The sequence below is a fragment of the Cyprinus carpio genome, chromosome A25 (assembly GCF_018340385.1).
Source record: "Cyprinus carpio isolate SPL01 chromosome A25, ASM1834038v1, whole genome shotgun sequence".
In the NCBI taxonomy this organism is placed as follows: Eukaryota; Metazoa; Chordata; class Actinopteri; order Cypriniformes; family Cyprinidae; genus Cyprinus; species Cyprinus carpio.
In genome coordinates this window covers 7,237,258-7,252,876 of record NC_056596.1, presented here as the reverse complement: position 1 = coordinate 7,252,876, position 15,619 = coordinate 7,237,258, and the positions used below count along the sequence as shown (strand labels likewise).

The following is a 15,619-nucleotide window of genomic DNA, read 5'->3' as shown; positions in this document are numbered from 1 at the left end:
TTTGATCGAATGCATTGAGCTCATGGTACAGAACACATAGATAGACTCTCATTAGTGTAATTAAATCTACAAATCTCCTCTGGAAAAACAATGAAATTTATTATCGCACGCTGCTGAAATGTAGAATTTTGTGGAGGACTTCAGTATTTAGAAGGAGGTTGAGAAACTATGTCCAGCTATACTGTAGCTCTCAGCACTTTGAATAGGAGTCCTTGCTGGGAATGAGCCAATGTACTGTAAGTCATTGAATGATTTACACTGAATGAGCCGTCCGGATGAAAATAGGACAGAGAGATGCCAGTGCAGGAACTAGCATGATACACAGAGCCTGCAGAACAAGACAATGAAAAAACACACTCACTATAGCAAACACATATATTTCAGTCAGATTTTTACATTCTCTAATTATTTTATTTATCTGTATTGATTAATTGTACAAGCACTTTTCCCAGTTTTTCCTTAATATTTAGATTTAATTTTGCTGTCATATAATAAATGCTACAGTTAATATAAATAATAAATAAATAAATATATATAATTAAATTATAATGAAAAAAAATTGAATAACACTGTTCAATAAATCAAAATCATCATCTATTTACTTCAAACACTTTAAAGAACAGATTTTTAAGTTATTACTTATAGTTTTATAGGGACATTTTATTTATTAATTTTATAGAAACTTTATATCAATAATGAATTATATTAATATAATGAACTGTGTTAATATACTGTATATATATTAACTGAGCTGAATAAAATAAAATAAAATAAACCTATAGATAGATAGATAGATAGATGTGTGTGTGTGTGTGTGTGTGTGTGTGTGTGTGTGTGTGTGTGTGTGTGTGTGTGTGTGTGTGTGTGTGTGTGTGTGTGTGTGTGTGTGTGAAAAAAACACAAAACAACAATTCAAAATGGTAAGTGCTGACGTTGCAGCATTTTAGGCATGATAAATTTGCTCTCCACTTACTACTCAGTTTGTCTTTTTGAAATATTCAGTCCATCTGCTCACTAATGAGCCGATATAATGCATGAGCCAGAAAAGCAAAACATTAAGAAATGGGTGAATTTGGTGTGGCTGGATAAAATGATGATATGAGCAGGTGTTTTGAAGAGCCCAGAGGTGTGCATGCTCTGACTATTACCTTTTAGCACGGTCCCCAGACAAGCCACGGACAGATGAAAGGAATCTAGAGTGTTATGACAGAAGAAGCTGACAGAGAAAAAGTGCAACAGTGCTCAGGGGTGTTGACGGCACTTCATAACCGATTTTGCATTTCTGTAACACGTTTGATGTAGCAAAGTTCTCACTCTTCAATCTCTTTTGTCCTCCTGCTCTATTCTCTCAGGTGCAGGTGGGAAGCTCTGCTCAGGATCAGCGGGTTGTTGGATATATCACTTGTACTCATCTGCATGCTATTGAAGGTAGGTGTCACACGTAAACATACAAATAGAGCAGACAGTTGGATATCTCACATCTATTCATACCTGAAACCAGGATACCAAAGAGACTTAAAGGCTTAAACACCCAAAAATAAAAATTACACTGGAAGTCAATGGTAACCAAAACTGGAGAGACAGACAGCACAACAGTGTCTTCGGATTTAGACAGCTTTATTTTGCTCTCACTGAGATAAAATCATCAAATATTCCCTCAAATGCACACTGCAATTCACTATTACAAACAAAAAATGAATATAAATTATACATGGTTTTGTAAGCTCACTGTACATTACATGAATACACACATCCTGTGAGAGCTCTAAATTAATGCACAAATAAATGCACAGCAGTTTGAATTTACACTCTGCAAGACTGCACTGTTGCATTTTTTAATAATTTTGGGGCATATTTTACTGTGTTTATATAAGCTGTTTGATCGGTTACATCAAGGAGCTGTAAAGACCAGTTACATTCACAGTGTGGATGAATCACACTTGTGTTGGAGACTCAAGGTCTACAGAAGGGACTTTTACAAAGCAAAAACGCTCACTCTCATTCTCTGAACATGTCTCTGAATGTGCGCGATCTCACAGTCTGAGGCGTCTGTCATAGGAAATCAACATGTGCTGTTGTGAATAATTAAGTGAAGCATCTTCTCATAGGACAGACACGAAGTCTCATGAATAATTATGACAGTGCAACAGTGATTTGCGAGTCACAACTTGTGACATTGATGTAGATTTTAAACATGTAAGATGAAAATGGTGCAATGGTTGCAGTTTTCTTTTACAATTTAAATTAATGGATGCTAACACTGTCTTCTATGATGCTCAACATAGACACCTCTGTTAAAATCATAGAAAATGTAGTTTAGTGTTTCATGATCCTTTAAGGATGTTTTATGGGTATCTTTACTAAAAAATTAGACTCTTTTAATTGTAAAGCAGGACTACAGCTGCCATATTGAGCATTTATTTCTTTTCTATTTTGAGGCATTTCCCCTTCAGTCTCAAAAAAATATTATAATTATTAATTATTATATGAATTACAATTATGCATTTAGCAGACATTTAGCAGACAGCAGCAACTTACAAAGCAAACTTTTGAATATTATTTATTGCAGTTTCATATAATAAGTTAATAAAGGTAAATAAAGATGTGAGATCATTTATCAAAATCATTTATTTTATATGTAATTAAATCTTTCATAGTAGTAGAATTAATAATATGAATTATATATATATATATATATATATATATATATATATATATATATATATATATATATATATATATATATATATTAGGATTAAGTAATAATTACAACAACACTAATAATAATGATGTTTTTTATAAATATGTAATTTTATAAATATATGTTTCAAGAAACAAACCTTAATTCTTATCTGTAGTCATTTTTTATTTTAAATAATAGTGTAATTATAAAGCTTTTTTTTTAGTCAGGACCACAAGGTTGCATAGATTTTTCAGGTTTTATCCCCCAGTGGTGTTGTGGTAGTCTGACTGACGCAGTGATGCTGGGTGATCCTGACAGGTTTGTCCCGATCCTACTGCTCGTTTCCCGTACATCTGAGTAGATTTCCACATAGAGCGGGGAAACAGTTGTGTGGATGCGAGTGTTTGTGTGCAACCTGTAAAAAACGACTCTTCTGTGCTCGTGTCTTGTATCTTGTGTCATGCACGCACACCCGAATCACAACTTCACATGCAGGGCCTGTGACATCACTGCATGTTGACCCCTGTTTTCTGCTCTGATTAATCAACGTGTCCCGCTCGCCCACAGGGTCCCGGTTCCCATGGCGACGGGCTCTCGCCGATCCTGGCGTCAGTCCTATTTAAAGCTTGTGGCCTCTAGCGCTCATCTTTTACGAAGACACTCTTGCTATTCCAGGATCCACCTACGCCTCTGTGTGTCTGCCACCAGTTCTAAATATAGAGCAGGGGCTATTTCAGGAGGATAAATGAAACATGAGGGAACAAGGCAAGAAACGGAATGAAGGCAAGAGAAACCTGATTATGTTGGAGATTATGCTGGACAGGGACTTTCAGGGACAAGTGTGGTTCAGTTAATAGAGGAGGCAGCTTTGTCTCTGGATATTGTCAATCACTTGTTTTCCCCTGTCACATTGTGTAGGTGTGTGTGTGTGTGTGTGTGTGTGTGTGTGTGTGTGTGTGTGTGTGTGTGTGTGTGTGTGTGTGTGTGTGTGTGTTATAGACTTTAACAGTGCAGAGGCAGATTTAAGTTACTCTCCTGACACACATGTATGTGTGGTCATTCACTTGCATTGGACTTATTGAATTTTGGTTTCTTATGCAGTGTAGAGATTTCAGAGAGACTACTGTACATGAGACCCAGAGGGAAAAGCTGGCTCAGTTTTTGCTCTTTTATGGCTAACAGAGTTCTAAATTGTTTCATTTAAGTATCACCTTTTCCTCAAATTTTAAAATTGTAATTTTCAGGCCTGAAAAAGGTAGGGAATTTTCCAGTTATAGATATATATTCTAATGCAGGGTTTCTGCCGGTTTTATGAAGATAAACTTTTTAAGACATTTGTAAAGAAAATTTAAGGAATAAAATGGAACCCAATATTGAATGGAACCCAGTACAGCAATATGGTCTCTACATGTAAATTTCTTAGCAATACTTCAAAGTTTGAAAATACATCTTCCAATTAGTGTTAATTTCATTAATGAAAACTATGACGAAACTAGGTTTTTTTCCCCTGACGAAAATGAGACGATGACAAGATGATGATAAGGTCATTAAACGATATCTGAGACTAAATGAACATGCAATATCATTGGCGAAAAAAGATGAGACTAAAATTTTGTTAAAAGAACAAAAACTTTACCAAAACCTTTTTATTTTTGTTGAAAAAAGTGGAGCCAAATCATTTCAGACTGCTGTACAAGACTATTATGAGAGTGTTCATGTTTGTCAGATATCAAGACCTCAAATCCCCCAATTACAGCTTTTCTGTTAAACGAATACGTACTCTGCCAGGCTTTTTGCTTTATGCATTCTGGCAACTGTTCACATGACCTCTCTCTGCGGAGGCGCCATGATCTGAAAACACAGACATATAGTACTGTACAAGTAAGCTGGAGTTCAGCGATCTCCATTTGAGGTATTCTGCTTAAATGAAAGTGGTTCAGCCAGTCTGTGTTCTGTCATGGATCTCGACTGTATTGTTTGTAGAGTGGTTGCAGATTGTAACGTTACTTATGCATCCTCTGTGAAGCAATAAGTATTTTATTTAAAAAAAATTTACAGTAAATTAGACATTTTTACAAAAGGTTTCTATTTCAAATAAATACTTTTCTGAACTTTGTATTCATTAAAGAATGTAAAAAAATGTTTTCAACATTGATAACAATAAGAAATGTTTCTTGAGCAGCAAATTAGCATATTAGAATGATTTCTGAAGGATCACGTGACACTAAGACTGGAGTAATGATACTGAAAATCAGGCTTTTTCATCACAGGAATAAATGACATCTTAAAATATATTCAATTAAAAAAATTACAAATATCTCACAATATTACTGTATTTTTATTTTAATGTAGTTTTTTATTTTTTATCAAATAAATGCAGTTTTGGGGAGCATAAGAGGCTTTTGCACTATATTTTGCAATATATAAAATAAATGACTCCAGAATGCCAAGATCAATCAGAAACAATTAATCAAGTAAACAGTAATTGTTTTGCAGTTCCATTTGGTAATGCTTGTGAAACAGAAATTACACAATACACCTTTAAGAGATTTTTTTACCACCAGCAACACATACACACTTTTAACTTCATTAAATGTATGAGGGATACAATTAAATCGTTGTTCATTTTCTCTTGTCTCTCTCTCTTTCTTTTCTACACCTGCCCCTGCCAGCTCCACCAAAGCAGAGGGGAGATGTTACAGATGATCTCCTCTTTTCCTTTGCTTTACTGCTCTTTCGCGCTCTTCCTGTCTCTGTTTTCACACCCTGGCCTCATTACATCGCTACATCTGCCATAACCGCCTCAGAACGAGTCGTGAAAATGTGATAAACTGGAGGCACCTCAGTGTGACGCTATTTCATTACATTACACCGAAATCAAATGAGTTGTTTTGCACAATGCGATCCGTGTGCACTTTATTGAATAAAACCTTCCATAAAATGAAATCCAGGGTTTTATTACATTTCAGTTCTTAGGTATTGTTTGTGTAAATCTGTCTTCCTCTCTCAGGTGATTCATCGGTGCGCTGTGAGCAGTTGGATATGCTGCTGGAGTGGGGTGCAGAGTTCAAGAGGGCCACCTCGGGTCCCACGGATGAGGAGAAGGTTCTGGAAGATCAGGTGGCCTTCGACGTCATCCTTGGAGACCTTAACTTTGACAACTGCTCTTCAGGTGCCAACTTTTTCTCCTTACAAACAGCTGGAAATTTTATACTAAAGTAATAAATAAACATCAAAATGTATTATACCTTTAGCTATATAAGTATATATAACAGCTGTGTTTAACATATGTTAGCATGTTCAAACCCATTCTATGATATTTTCCCCCCAAAATACTCTTGTCTTAAAACATGACTAGCAACAATCCCAATTTGACTTGGTTGGTCCATTTCTTTTATAAAATTGCAGTACAATCATTGACACTAATGTAAAAAAATATATATTATTATAAATATTGTTGTTATTATTGTTATTGCTATTGTTTATATTGTTAGTACTTTAAAATTATAATTTTGTGGGGAAAAATGGCAAAAAATATATTATATTTTATTACATTACTTTATTATTAAAAATAAAAAATACACAATATGAAAAACATGGCAGACAAATGTATTATTATTATTATTACAATAAACAATTCTTCTCTTCTTTGTTTTTTCATTTTTTTAAATTTTTAATGACAATTTTTTTATTCTTTTTTACATAAACTTTATAGCCAGAACTACCTTTCTATAATAATAATAATAATAATAATAATAATAATAATAATAATAATAATAATCAGCTTGTTTTGTATGACCAGAAGGAGGCAATGTAACCATTTCTGAAAGACTCTTTCTTTCTCACGTGGTTTCTGTCATTCAGAGGATAAGCTGGAACAGCAGCATGTCCTCTTCACTCAATATAAAGACCCCTGTCGTCTCGGTCCTGGAGAAGACAAACCGTGGGCTTTGGGTGAGTTTAGTAAAAGACGTTTTACAGACAATGCCATGAAAGCTGTGTGTTGTGGGTTAATGGATAGAGATCTGTACTTGTGGTTGACCAATGTGGGTTTTTCAAGAACTGATGCAAATGGAAATATCTAGAAAGCAGGGTTCTGATAATAGATGTAATAATGCAAATATATATATATTTAATGTATAACATCCATATTATAGATGGGTAGTTGAGACACAAAAGGTTCATGTGCATGTAACATCAAGGTTTTAATGTTTAATGGAAGGTATATGTAATACAAAATTGTAAATAATAATTCAATAACACATATATAAAAAAATTGATATATATATATATATATATATATATATATATATATATATATATATATATATATATATATATATATATATATATATATATATATATATATATATATATATTTGTTATTAAACAGATGTATTATGTTATTAAAATATAAATAATAAATAAAATATTTCTTTTAAAACTGTATTCACATCATTTTAACTTTTTCCAGACCCACACACAAAAAAATTATCTCTTATATGGTAACAGGCTTTTTTCTGTTAAAGTGTCTCAGTTTCTCTGAGATTTTAAAGTTGCTTCCATGTCAGAGCTAAATTAGATGTCACACAGCTGTGCTCTCCACGGCCACACACAGATGGTGCACTAGATGAGCTGGCAGGAGACCACAGGAGAGAAGTTCCTGCCCAGCCCCACTTCTGAAATACATCTAACAGAGTGCAGGCCTTTAATGACACTTCTGATTTTAGTGCGCACCATTTGTGTGTGTTCCACTTCTTTTTTATAGCACACCCTGTTTTTTTTTTCTCTTCTGAGGTTCAAGGCCTGGTGAGGGTATGATGATTGACACTCTGTATAGAGGAATGACAACAATTTTGTTACTAACCTCTAGAACAGGGCTACTCAACCTTATTTAGTCCATGACCCATCTTTTTTTTTTTTTTTTTTTTTTTTTGGTTCCAGAATTCTTGGATCCCACATTACTCACATATCAGATTTCAACTATACCATGATGCTCTTTTTATGTATTTTGTTCATATTAATTATATTATTAAATAAATATATAACTTTATATTATACTGTCATTTTACTATTTAAAAACTGAAATAAGTACATTGCATAAGTATTCATACTCTTAGCTAAATATTTTGCTGAGGCACCTTTACAGCCTCAAGTCTTTTTTGTTTGATGTGACAAGCTTTCCCCATCAGCATTTGGCAATTATCTGCCATCCTTCTCCTCATCTCTTCACCTCTCAAGCTCTGTCAGGTTGGATGGGGGGAGGGACACATTTTCAGGTTTCTTCAGAAATATTTGACTGGGTTAAATCCAGGGGCGTAGCCATCATTTCAGAAGTGAGGGGGACAGAAATGTTATATAACATTTATAACATTTATATACATTACAATATAACATTTCTGTAATCTATATAACCTTACCAGTCAACAGTTTTTGAACAGTAAGATTTTTAATGTTTTAAAAAGTCTCTTCTGCTCACCAGACCTGGATTTATTTGATCCAAAGTACAGCACAAGCAGTGATGTTGTAAAATATTTTTACTATTTAAAATAAATGCTTTCTATTTGAATATATTGTAAAATGAATTTTCAGCATCATTACTCCAATCTTCAGTGTCACATCCTTCAGAAATCTTCCTAATATGCTGATTTGCTGCTCAGGAAACCTTTTAAAATTATTATTATTAAATATTATATTTATATATTATTATATATTATATTATATTATTAAAGATCAGCATTTATGTGAAATAAAAAGCTTTCGTAGCATTATACACTATACCATTCAAAAGTTTAGAGTCAGTATAATTTTATTTTTTTGAAAAAGAGATTATAGAAATTAATACTTTTATTTAGAAAGGATGCTTTAAATTGATCAAAAGTGATGATAAAGACATTTATAATGTTAAAAAAAGATTTATATTTCAGATAAATGCTGTTCTTCTGAACTTTCTGTTCATCTAAGAAACCTGAAAAAAAAATTCCACACAGCTGTTTTCAACATCATAATAATAATAAATGCTTTTTGAGCAGCAAATCAGAATAATCAGAATGATTTCTGAATGATTGAATGACTGGAGTAATAATGCTAAAAAATTAGCTTTGAAATCACAATAAATAACATTTTAAAATATATTCAAGTAGAAAACAGTTAATTTAAATAGACTAGTAAAAAATTTTAACAACTTTTACTGTTTTGCTGTACTTTGGATCAAATAAATGCAGGCTTGGTGAACAGAAGAGACTTCTTTAAAAAACGAACAATGTTACTGTTCAAAAACTTTTGACTGGTAGTGTATAGGCAACTTAAATTTTTCTCTAATTTCTAGCTTTTAATTGGCTTAGAAATCTATAACTGTCAGCACTGCATTGTTCATATAGGCTACTTTATATATTAGGCTACCTGAAGAAAAACAAATAAACCATATATTGTCACAATCGTATGTTTAATGTCTTCATGTTTCCAAACGTTTCTGGTTTTCTGTGAAAATACACAGAATAGCTGTACGCTTTTGTCCATATCAGGAATTTCCTCGTATGACTTTCTGCGCGAGAGCCCGAGTATGAAGCCGGAGGTGACACTGCATGAGTGTTTAGTCCTCTGTAATTTTTATCTCGCCTTATTCTGGGTCCAAATAAAACATCAGGTCATGCGCAGACTATCCTGTCTCTTTGAATTTAAATCTATATTTATTCACACCGGTTCTTGAAACCATGCGAACACACTTGCCTGAAAAAGTGCGGGGGATGAATTTACATGTTATTGAAAGTGGGGGGGGGGACATCCCCCGTGTCCCCCGTGTAATCTACGCCCCTGGTTCAATACCAGGCTGTGGATGGGCCATTCAAGGACATTCACAGAGTTGTCTATAAGCCACTCTTGCTGTGTGCTTAGGGTCATTGTCCTGCTGGAAGGTGAACCTTCTGCCCAGTCTGAGGTTCTGAACGCCCTAGACTATTTTTTCATTAAGGCTATCTCTATATTTTGGTGCATTGAGTGTTTATTCTACTCTGATGAATCCCTCAGTCCCTGCCACTTAAAAACAGCCCCACAGCATGAGGCTGCTACCAGCACACTTTACTTTTTGGATGATACTCTGCAGGTGATGAGCAGTGCCTGGTTTCCTTCAAACATGATGCTTGGAATTGAGGTTCAACAGACCAGAGAATGTTGTTTCTGACAGTCTGAGGGTCCTTTAGGTGATTTTTTGCAAATTCTAAGTGTGTTTTCATGTGTCTTCACTGAAGAGAGGATTGAGTTTGGCCACACCGCCATAAAGACTGGATCGGCAGAGTGTTGGAGTGATGTTTGTCCCTAGATTTCTCCTATCTTCACATATGAGTTCAACTAGAGTGATCATCAGGTTCTTGTTAACCACACTAACCAAAAGCCCTTCTCCATCAGTTGCTCAGTTTGGCCAGGAGGCCAGCTCTAGGAAGAGTCCTGGTTGTTTCAAACTTCTTCCATTAAGGGTAACAGAGACTACATGCTTCTGTGACCCTTCAATGAAGCAGAATGTTTTTCTGAACTCTTCCCCAGATGTGTGACTTGACGCAAACCTGTTTCTGAGCTCTATAGGCAGTTATTTTGACCTCAGGGCTTGGTTTTTGCTCTGATATGCATTATTAGCTGTTAGACCTATTATTAAGACATGTGTGCCTTCCCAAATCATATCCATCCAATTGAATTTGCAAGAGCTTAACTTCACTCGAAGTGTAGTAACATCTATAAGCAATATGAATGGTCCTAAGCTAAATTTCAACTGTCCCAGATAAGGGTATGAATACTTATGCAATGGAATTATTTAAGTGTTTTATTTTTTTTTTTAAATCGCAAAGATCTGACTTCCTCATGAAAAACATGTTCTGTCTGAATACACCTGTAGATATAGTGTTACAAACATTTATAATTCCGATATTGTTTAGGTAGGAACTGATTCATATTTAACTGTTTTAAGCTGTTTTACATTTTGTGATTTTGTTAGAAATTATGGGCCTTTCTTCATTTCAGTAGGCCTCATGAATCTTGTACTCCCATGATTAATTCTCAAAACGTTTAAAGAAATTTTTAAAAACCCATTGAAATCCTTAAATAAAGAACAATGGTCACAAATAGCACCTTAATGGAAAGTACTGGAACTTTCTGGCTATGCTAGAATCAGTGAGGTATTAAGAGCCAAAAACAGAAGAGAGATAAGGGTTTTGGGTCGAGATGGACAAATAGAAGCATGTATATCAGAAGCACAGTCGTGACTCATACAGATTTCCCTTGAACTCATTTTAATGCTGGTGTTACTCTCAGTGGCCCTAGTAGGTTTTGTCCCTCTAGTTGCTCTCAAGAGACCTTGATTGCACAGAGGTATCAGATATCTGCTCCTTGAATGATTTAAGGGTCTTTTAAGTGGACATGCTCTCAGGGTATAAATATGTAAAAAATCTATATCTCCAGTTCATATATAAACTCTTTGTGCATGTTTGCATGTGCATATTACACAGGTACACTGCTGGACACGAGTGGTCTGTATGATGAGGAAGTCAGCTCACCAGAGAGCCTACAAAAGTAAGCTGAACACAAATACAAATACAAATATGTATACAGATTATGTATTCACAACATTCATGCCACTCAGTCATATTGCATTTCTCTGATAGAGTTATGGAGCATGAAGAGGGGAGAAAAGAGTACTTGGTGTTCCCTTCTAGCAAGAATCATTGTCCCAGCCAGAAGGGGCGCAAAATCCCCCTAAAAGGCAATGGCAGGAGAATCGATTACATCCTTTATAAAGAGGAATGCCTGCAGCCAGACTGGAAAGTGGTGAGTTCTGATTAATAAACCTACTTCCCTTTTCAAGCTCATTATGCAAATAATGACTAAACGCTAACTGTGACTAATATTCACAGTGAATGCAAAAACATTGGGCTGCACATGGGAGGTTAATAAACGAAATCACCTTCTGTTGAGTATATATACTTTGCAACATGCTGCACTGGTTATCATATCCCACAATGCAGTGCAGGTTGGTTTGATTTTTCATATTTAGTGTGACAAAATAATAACAGCCATAATTTTAAACAAGACTTTCATCTGTTAATAATTGATGGGAAACCCAAGAGTTTGGATATTTTTACAGAAAATGAACTGTCTTTATAAAATGTAAATTGGATGCCACTGTTAAATGTGTCATTTAAATAGGTCATATGACATCAGTGTAGCATGCTACTTTTGAAACATTCAGGTTATATTGAAAATGAACTATTAGCATACTGTACTACCTAATACAACTGTAAACTGCCCATTGTTGCTGTTGTTAACTAAAATTAAAACTAAACTGAACTAAAGCTAATACATAAATGACAAAAGCAATTACTTTAAAATTAAAATGTAAACTAAAAATATTAAAATGTAATTCAGAATAGTAATAAATACTAAAAGAGTTTTTAAATAATACTAAATAACACTATTGCTTCCTACTAATTTTAACACTAAATGTTTCTAACTTTTCGATATGGCACCCAGTTGTCTTGGAAATGATACTGTTCTTAATTTAATAATGATAATAATTATAATTTTTTAAAAAAGTAGGCATGTATAATTAAACAAACTGGAAGTAATACAGCTGCACTGTAATACATTTTCATAATTATTTATCACACTTAAAATTGAGTGCTTTGCATTGTGGGATACAGTATTTGACACAGTATGATTTGTATACTCCACATCTTAGCAAACATACTATCATTTACTCAGATACTGATGCGTGCAGGAATTTGCCTACTGTGCTCAGTATATGCACTATATTGTGCTGAAATAGTAAGTATTACTTTATTGGTGCCAGTGGCGTTGCCCTATCGGTCCACAATTTCTACCTAAGGGGACCCTCAACCCCCCAACCCGGACCACGATTTCTACCAAAGGGAAATATACATTTCATAACTATACAGTATTCCAGTCATGTAGTAGCGTATTATGTTTACTTATGCTTAATTAAATCTATGGTGCCATCCTGTGAAGCAGTGCTGGAAAAGCATAAAGATTAAAGAAAAAGATAAAAGATTATCTGACACATCTGTTCAAATTCAAATATTCACAGAGGTATACATTTCTATATGATATATTTTCGCTGTTATTTTAAAAGTTATTAAAGACTTGATCTATCACCCCTTAAAGGATATAGAGGAGTTCAGCTTCATCACTCAACTTGCTGGATTGACTGACCACCTCTCAGTGGCTGCAAGATTGGTTGTGTCAACTGGAGAAGAGGAGACTTAGGACCCGTCCATAATTAAAAAAAATCAATGCCACGGAGAGAGAGGGGAGCGGCAAAGAGAGAGCGAGAGAAGTGAGTGAAAGGAAAAACAGCAAGAGGAGGCATTTGTCAAGCTTCCCGACAGATGAGGGCAGGGTGATTCAGAGGGTTGGTAAGTCATAAAAAACGATGGATGACAGAGATGGAGAACACAGACAAGAGAGGGGGGTGAAGGAACAGAGAAAACCACCAATCAGCTGAAAGCAGCGTAAAGGTGTGTGATTTTGTGGACCTTGGTTCTCCATCCACCCCTGGACTCTTCGTGTATACATCTGATCTGAAGAACAAAATTAAAGATTTACTCACCTTTGCACTTCTGAAGCTTCTCTGGGGCCCTTAAAGGGGGTGGAGGCCATTTTCTGGTGCCATGACCCAGATAGTCAAATGAAGGCTTTACATTGGAAGAAGAAAGAATGCGTACATTGACTGTTCCGGTCATCCTGTCACACAATATGGACAAGGACATATACGTCTGTGTGTTTAAAGTTAGTCCACCACAAGATCTATCCCTCAACGTTCTTCAAAAGACCTCAGCAAGTGTCTTTCTTTTCTAACGTCTTTCTAAGGTTTCTATGGCCTCGTGCCATCTTTTTAGGGAGTTTATATACTGATATACAATACTGATCAAGGTTGCATTGTATGGCCTCGTGTAACACTAAGATAAACAATTAAGAACATGTTTCTTTGACCGCTGGGATCCACTGATCAAGTCCTGAAGTATGGCAGTGGCGCCATCACTGCAAACTATGGAAAAACTGAGCAATTGGTGGGAATTTAACCCCAAACTGTTGGTAGATGCATGTTTGCCAGTGCACTGCCATGTCTGTCATGGCCTGCATGCTTGACGTGAACCCCAAGACTCAATTAACGCAGACTATTTTTCACACTCAAGCCCCATCCCCTAACACTTTTCCTTCTTGCAGTATTGCTGTAGCTCCATCACAGGAGAATGGTGTCGTAAAAGGCATCGCAGTGTTCACTGTTTACATATTTGAGCCAAGATTGTCATCCCCTGCAAATGTTTACACACTTATCAGGCAACGGTACCCCAAGAACTACCCCAGGTAGACCCACTGAAGCTCGCTCTTCATGTGTTAACACAATTGCTTTTATACTCTCTAAAATTCTCTTGTTACAAGTTGTTATTGTTATTATTATCATTATTCTTATGATTACTATGGTTCGTAGATTTGACATTATGTGCTTTTTACAAATGACTACATTCCCCATGATTCATTTATCTGCTTTTTGCTTTGTTAGAGGTTTACAGTGTAGAGCTCTGCCCTGTTTTGACTGACAGACTAATTGGCCAATCAGTATGTCTATAAACAACTTTAGAATTACCATATCAAATGCTGTGTTCTATTCAGTTGTGCAAGAGAACGCTACTTAAACACCAGAACTAAAAGGTGTTCGGTTGTGTTAATGGTTTTTGTATGCGCATTCTCTGTAGTTATGGAAAACATACTAAAATTCTAAAATAATAAAGGAAAGCATGTCTTCATCATTGGGTTGAAAGGTTCTGAGCATGGAGAGTAACTCTTAAGTGAGTAACTCTTAACTCTTAACAATGTATATGTGTGATGCTTTTGAGTCAGTCAGCAATTAAGTCCGATTTCTGAATGATTGACTCTTTTGAGTCAATTCTTCAAAAACAGACAGTGCAACCAGGGAAATCGGGTTACATGAATGAATGACCATTTTGAGTAGATTATTTTTTGGTGAATCAAACACATGCAGCTTATTGCAACTAAAAGTGGGATTTATAACAGCATAGTTACAACGATTATTCATATTACAATGTCTAGTTAAAAATACATGTTACGTTACATGAGCTTTGTCAGTATTTTATTAATATAAATGAATAAAAGATTTCACTTTTTTTTTAAATAGAAAAGGCCAAAAAAAAAAAAAAAAACTGTGAAAAGTAATTAAAAAGTCTCTGTAAACACATTATTCTTTTATTATTTTAATTTATTATTTAATTGTAAAACACTTTTTTTTTTACAATTATTTATTCTACAATTTATTTTATTTGTTTAATTGAATTAAAATTATTTTTTTTCCAAAAAAAAAAAAAAAAAAAAAAAAAAAAAAGCTGTGGTTGGAAGCCAGTGATAGAAACATTCCACATTAAACTTCGGATGGAATGCAGCATTGATCTAGTCCCAGTGCACCCTCCTGCCATTAATTTTAATCTTGCGTATTATTCTTCAATCAGGTCAGTGTGCCATAATAATTAACCCTATCCAGATCCACTGGTACTAATGCTTAGAGTATGATTCAGATTATCTGATGGTAGAAGAACCCGTTTTTATTTAATCTTAAGTTAAACTCTTCCTATCATATCTAAACTGACGTCATTTTTAAAGGTCAGTGTTGAAGGGTCAGACAGGGAGAGCTGTAGTGGAGATGCATGCAGTGAAAAAATAAAGCTTCAAAATTTCTCACTCTCATCGCTGTCCAATAAGATCTTACTGTTCTCTATATATTGTTTTTGAGACTATGTACTTTTTTTGTTGTTGTTTCCCTTTATTTTATTTTTTTCAATTTTGAGGAATGCGGCTTGCTACAAGCTTTCAGATGGTCAGACTCTCAAGGGGAAAATGGAAAGGGAAAAGCTTTCTCAG

General features: G+C 34.8%; 1 protein-coding gene across 4 annotated transcripts in view; it reads left to right on the top strand.

Moving 5' to 3' along the window:
- Nucleotides 1–14,909, top strand: part of LOC109080347 (sphingomyelin phosphodiesterase 3-like) — a 38,894-nt gene extending 23,985 nt beyond the window's left edge. For 3 of the 4 annotated variants that reach the window (XM_042715192.1, XM_042715193.1, XM_042715194.1), the window contains 6 exons: nucleotides 1,353–1,428; nucleotides 5,694–5,855; nucleotides 6,548–6,637; nucleotides 11,179–11,242; nucleotides 11,335–11,497; nucleotides 12,851–14,908. In XM_042715192.1, the coding sequence (XP_042571126.1) occupies nucleotides 1,353–1,428; nucleotides 5,694–5,855; nucleotides 6,548–6,637; nucleotides 11,179–11,242; nucleotides 11,335–11,497; nucleotides 12,851–12,952 (657 nt within the window). In that variant the 3' untranslated portion in view covers nucleotides 12,953–14,908. Of the gene's footprint in view, nucleotides 1–1,352; nucleotides 1,429–5,693; nucleotides 5,856–6,547; nucleotides 6,638–11,178; nucleotides 11,243–11,334; nucleotides 11,498–12,850 lie in introns of all 4 variants that reach the window. The other variant, XM_042715195.1, reaches the window with a different exon arrangement.
- Nucleotides 14,910–15,619: the final 710 nt, after the last annotated feature.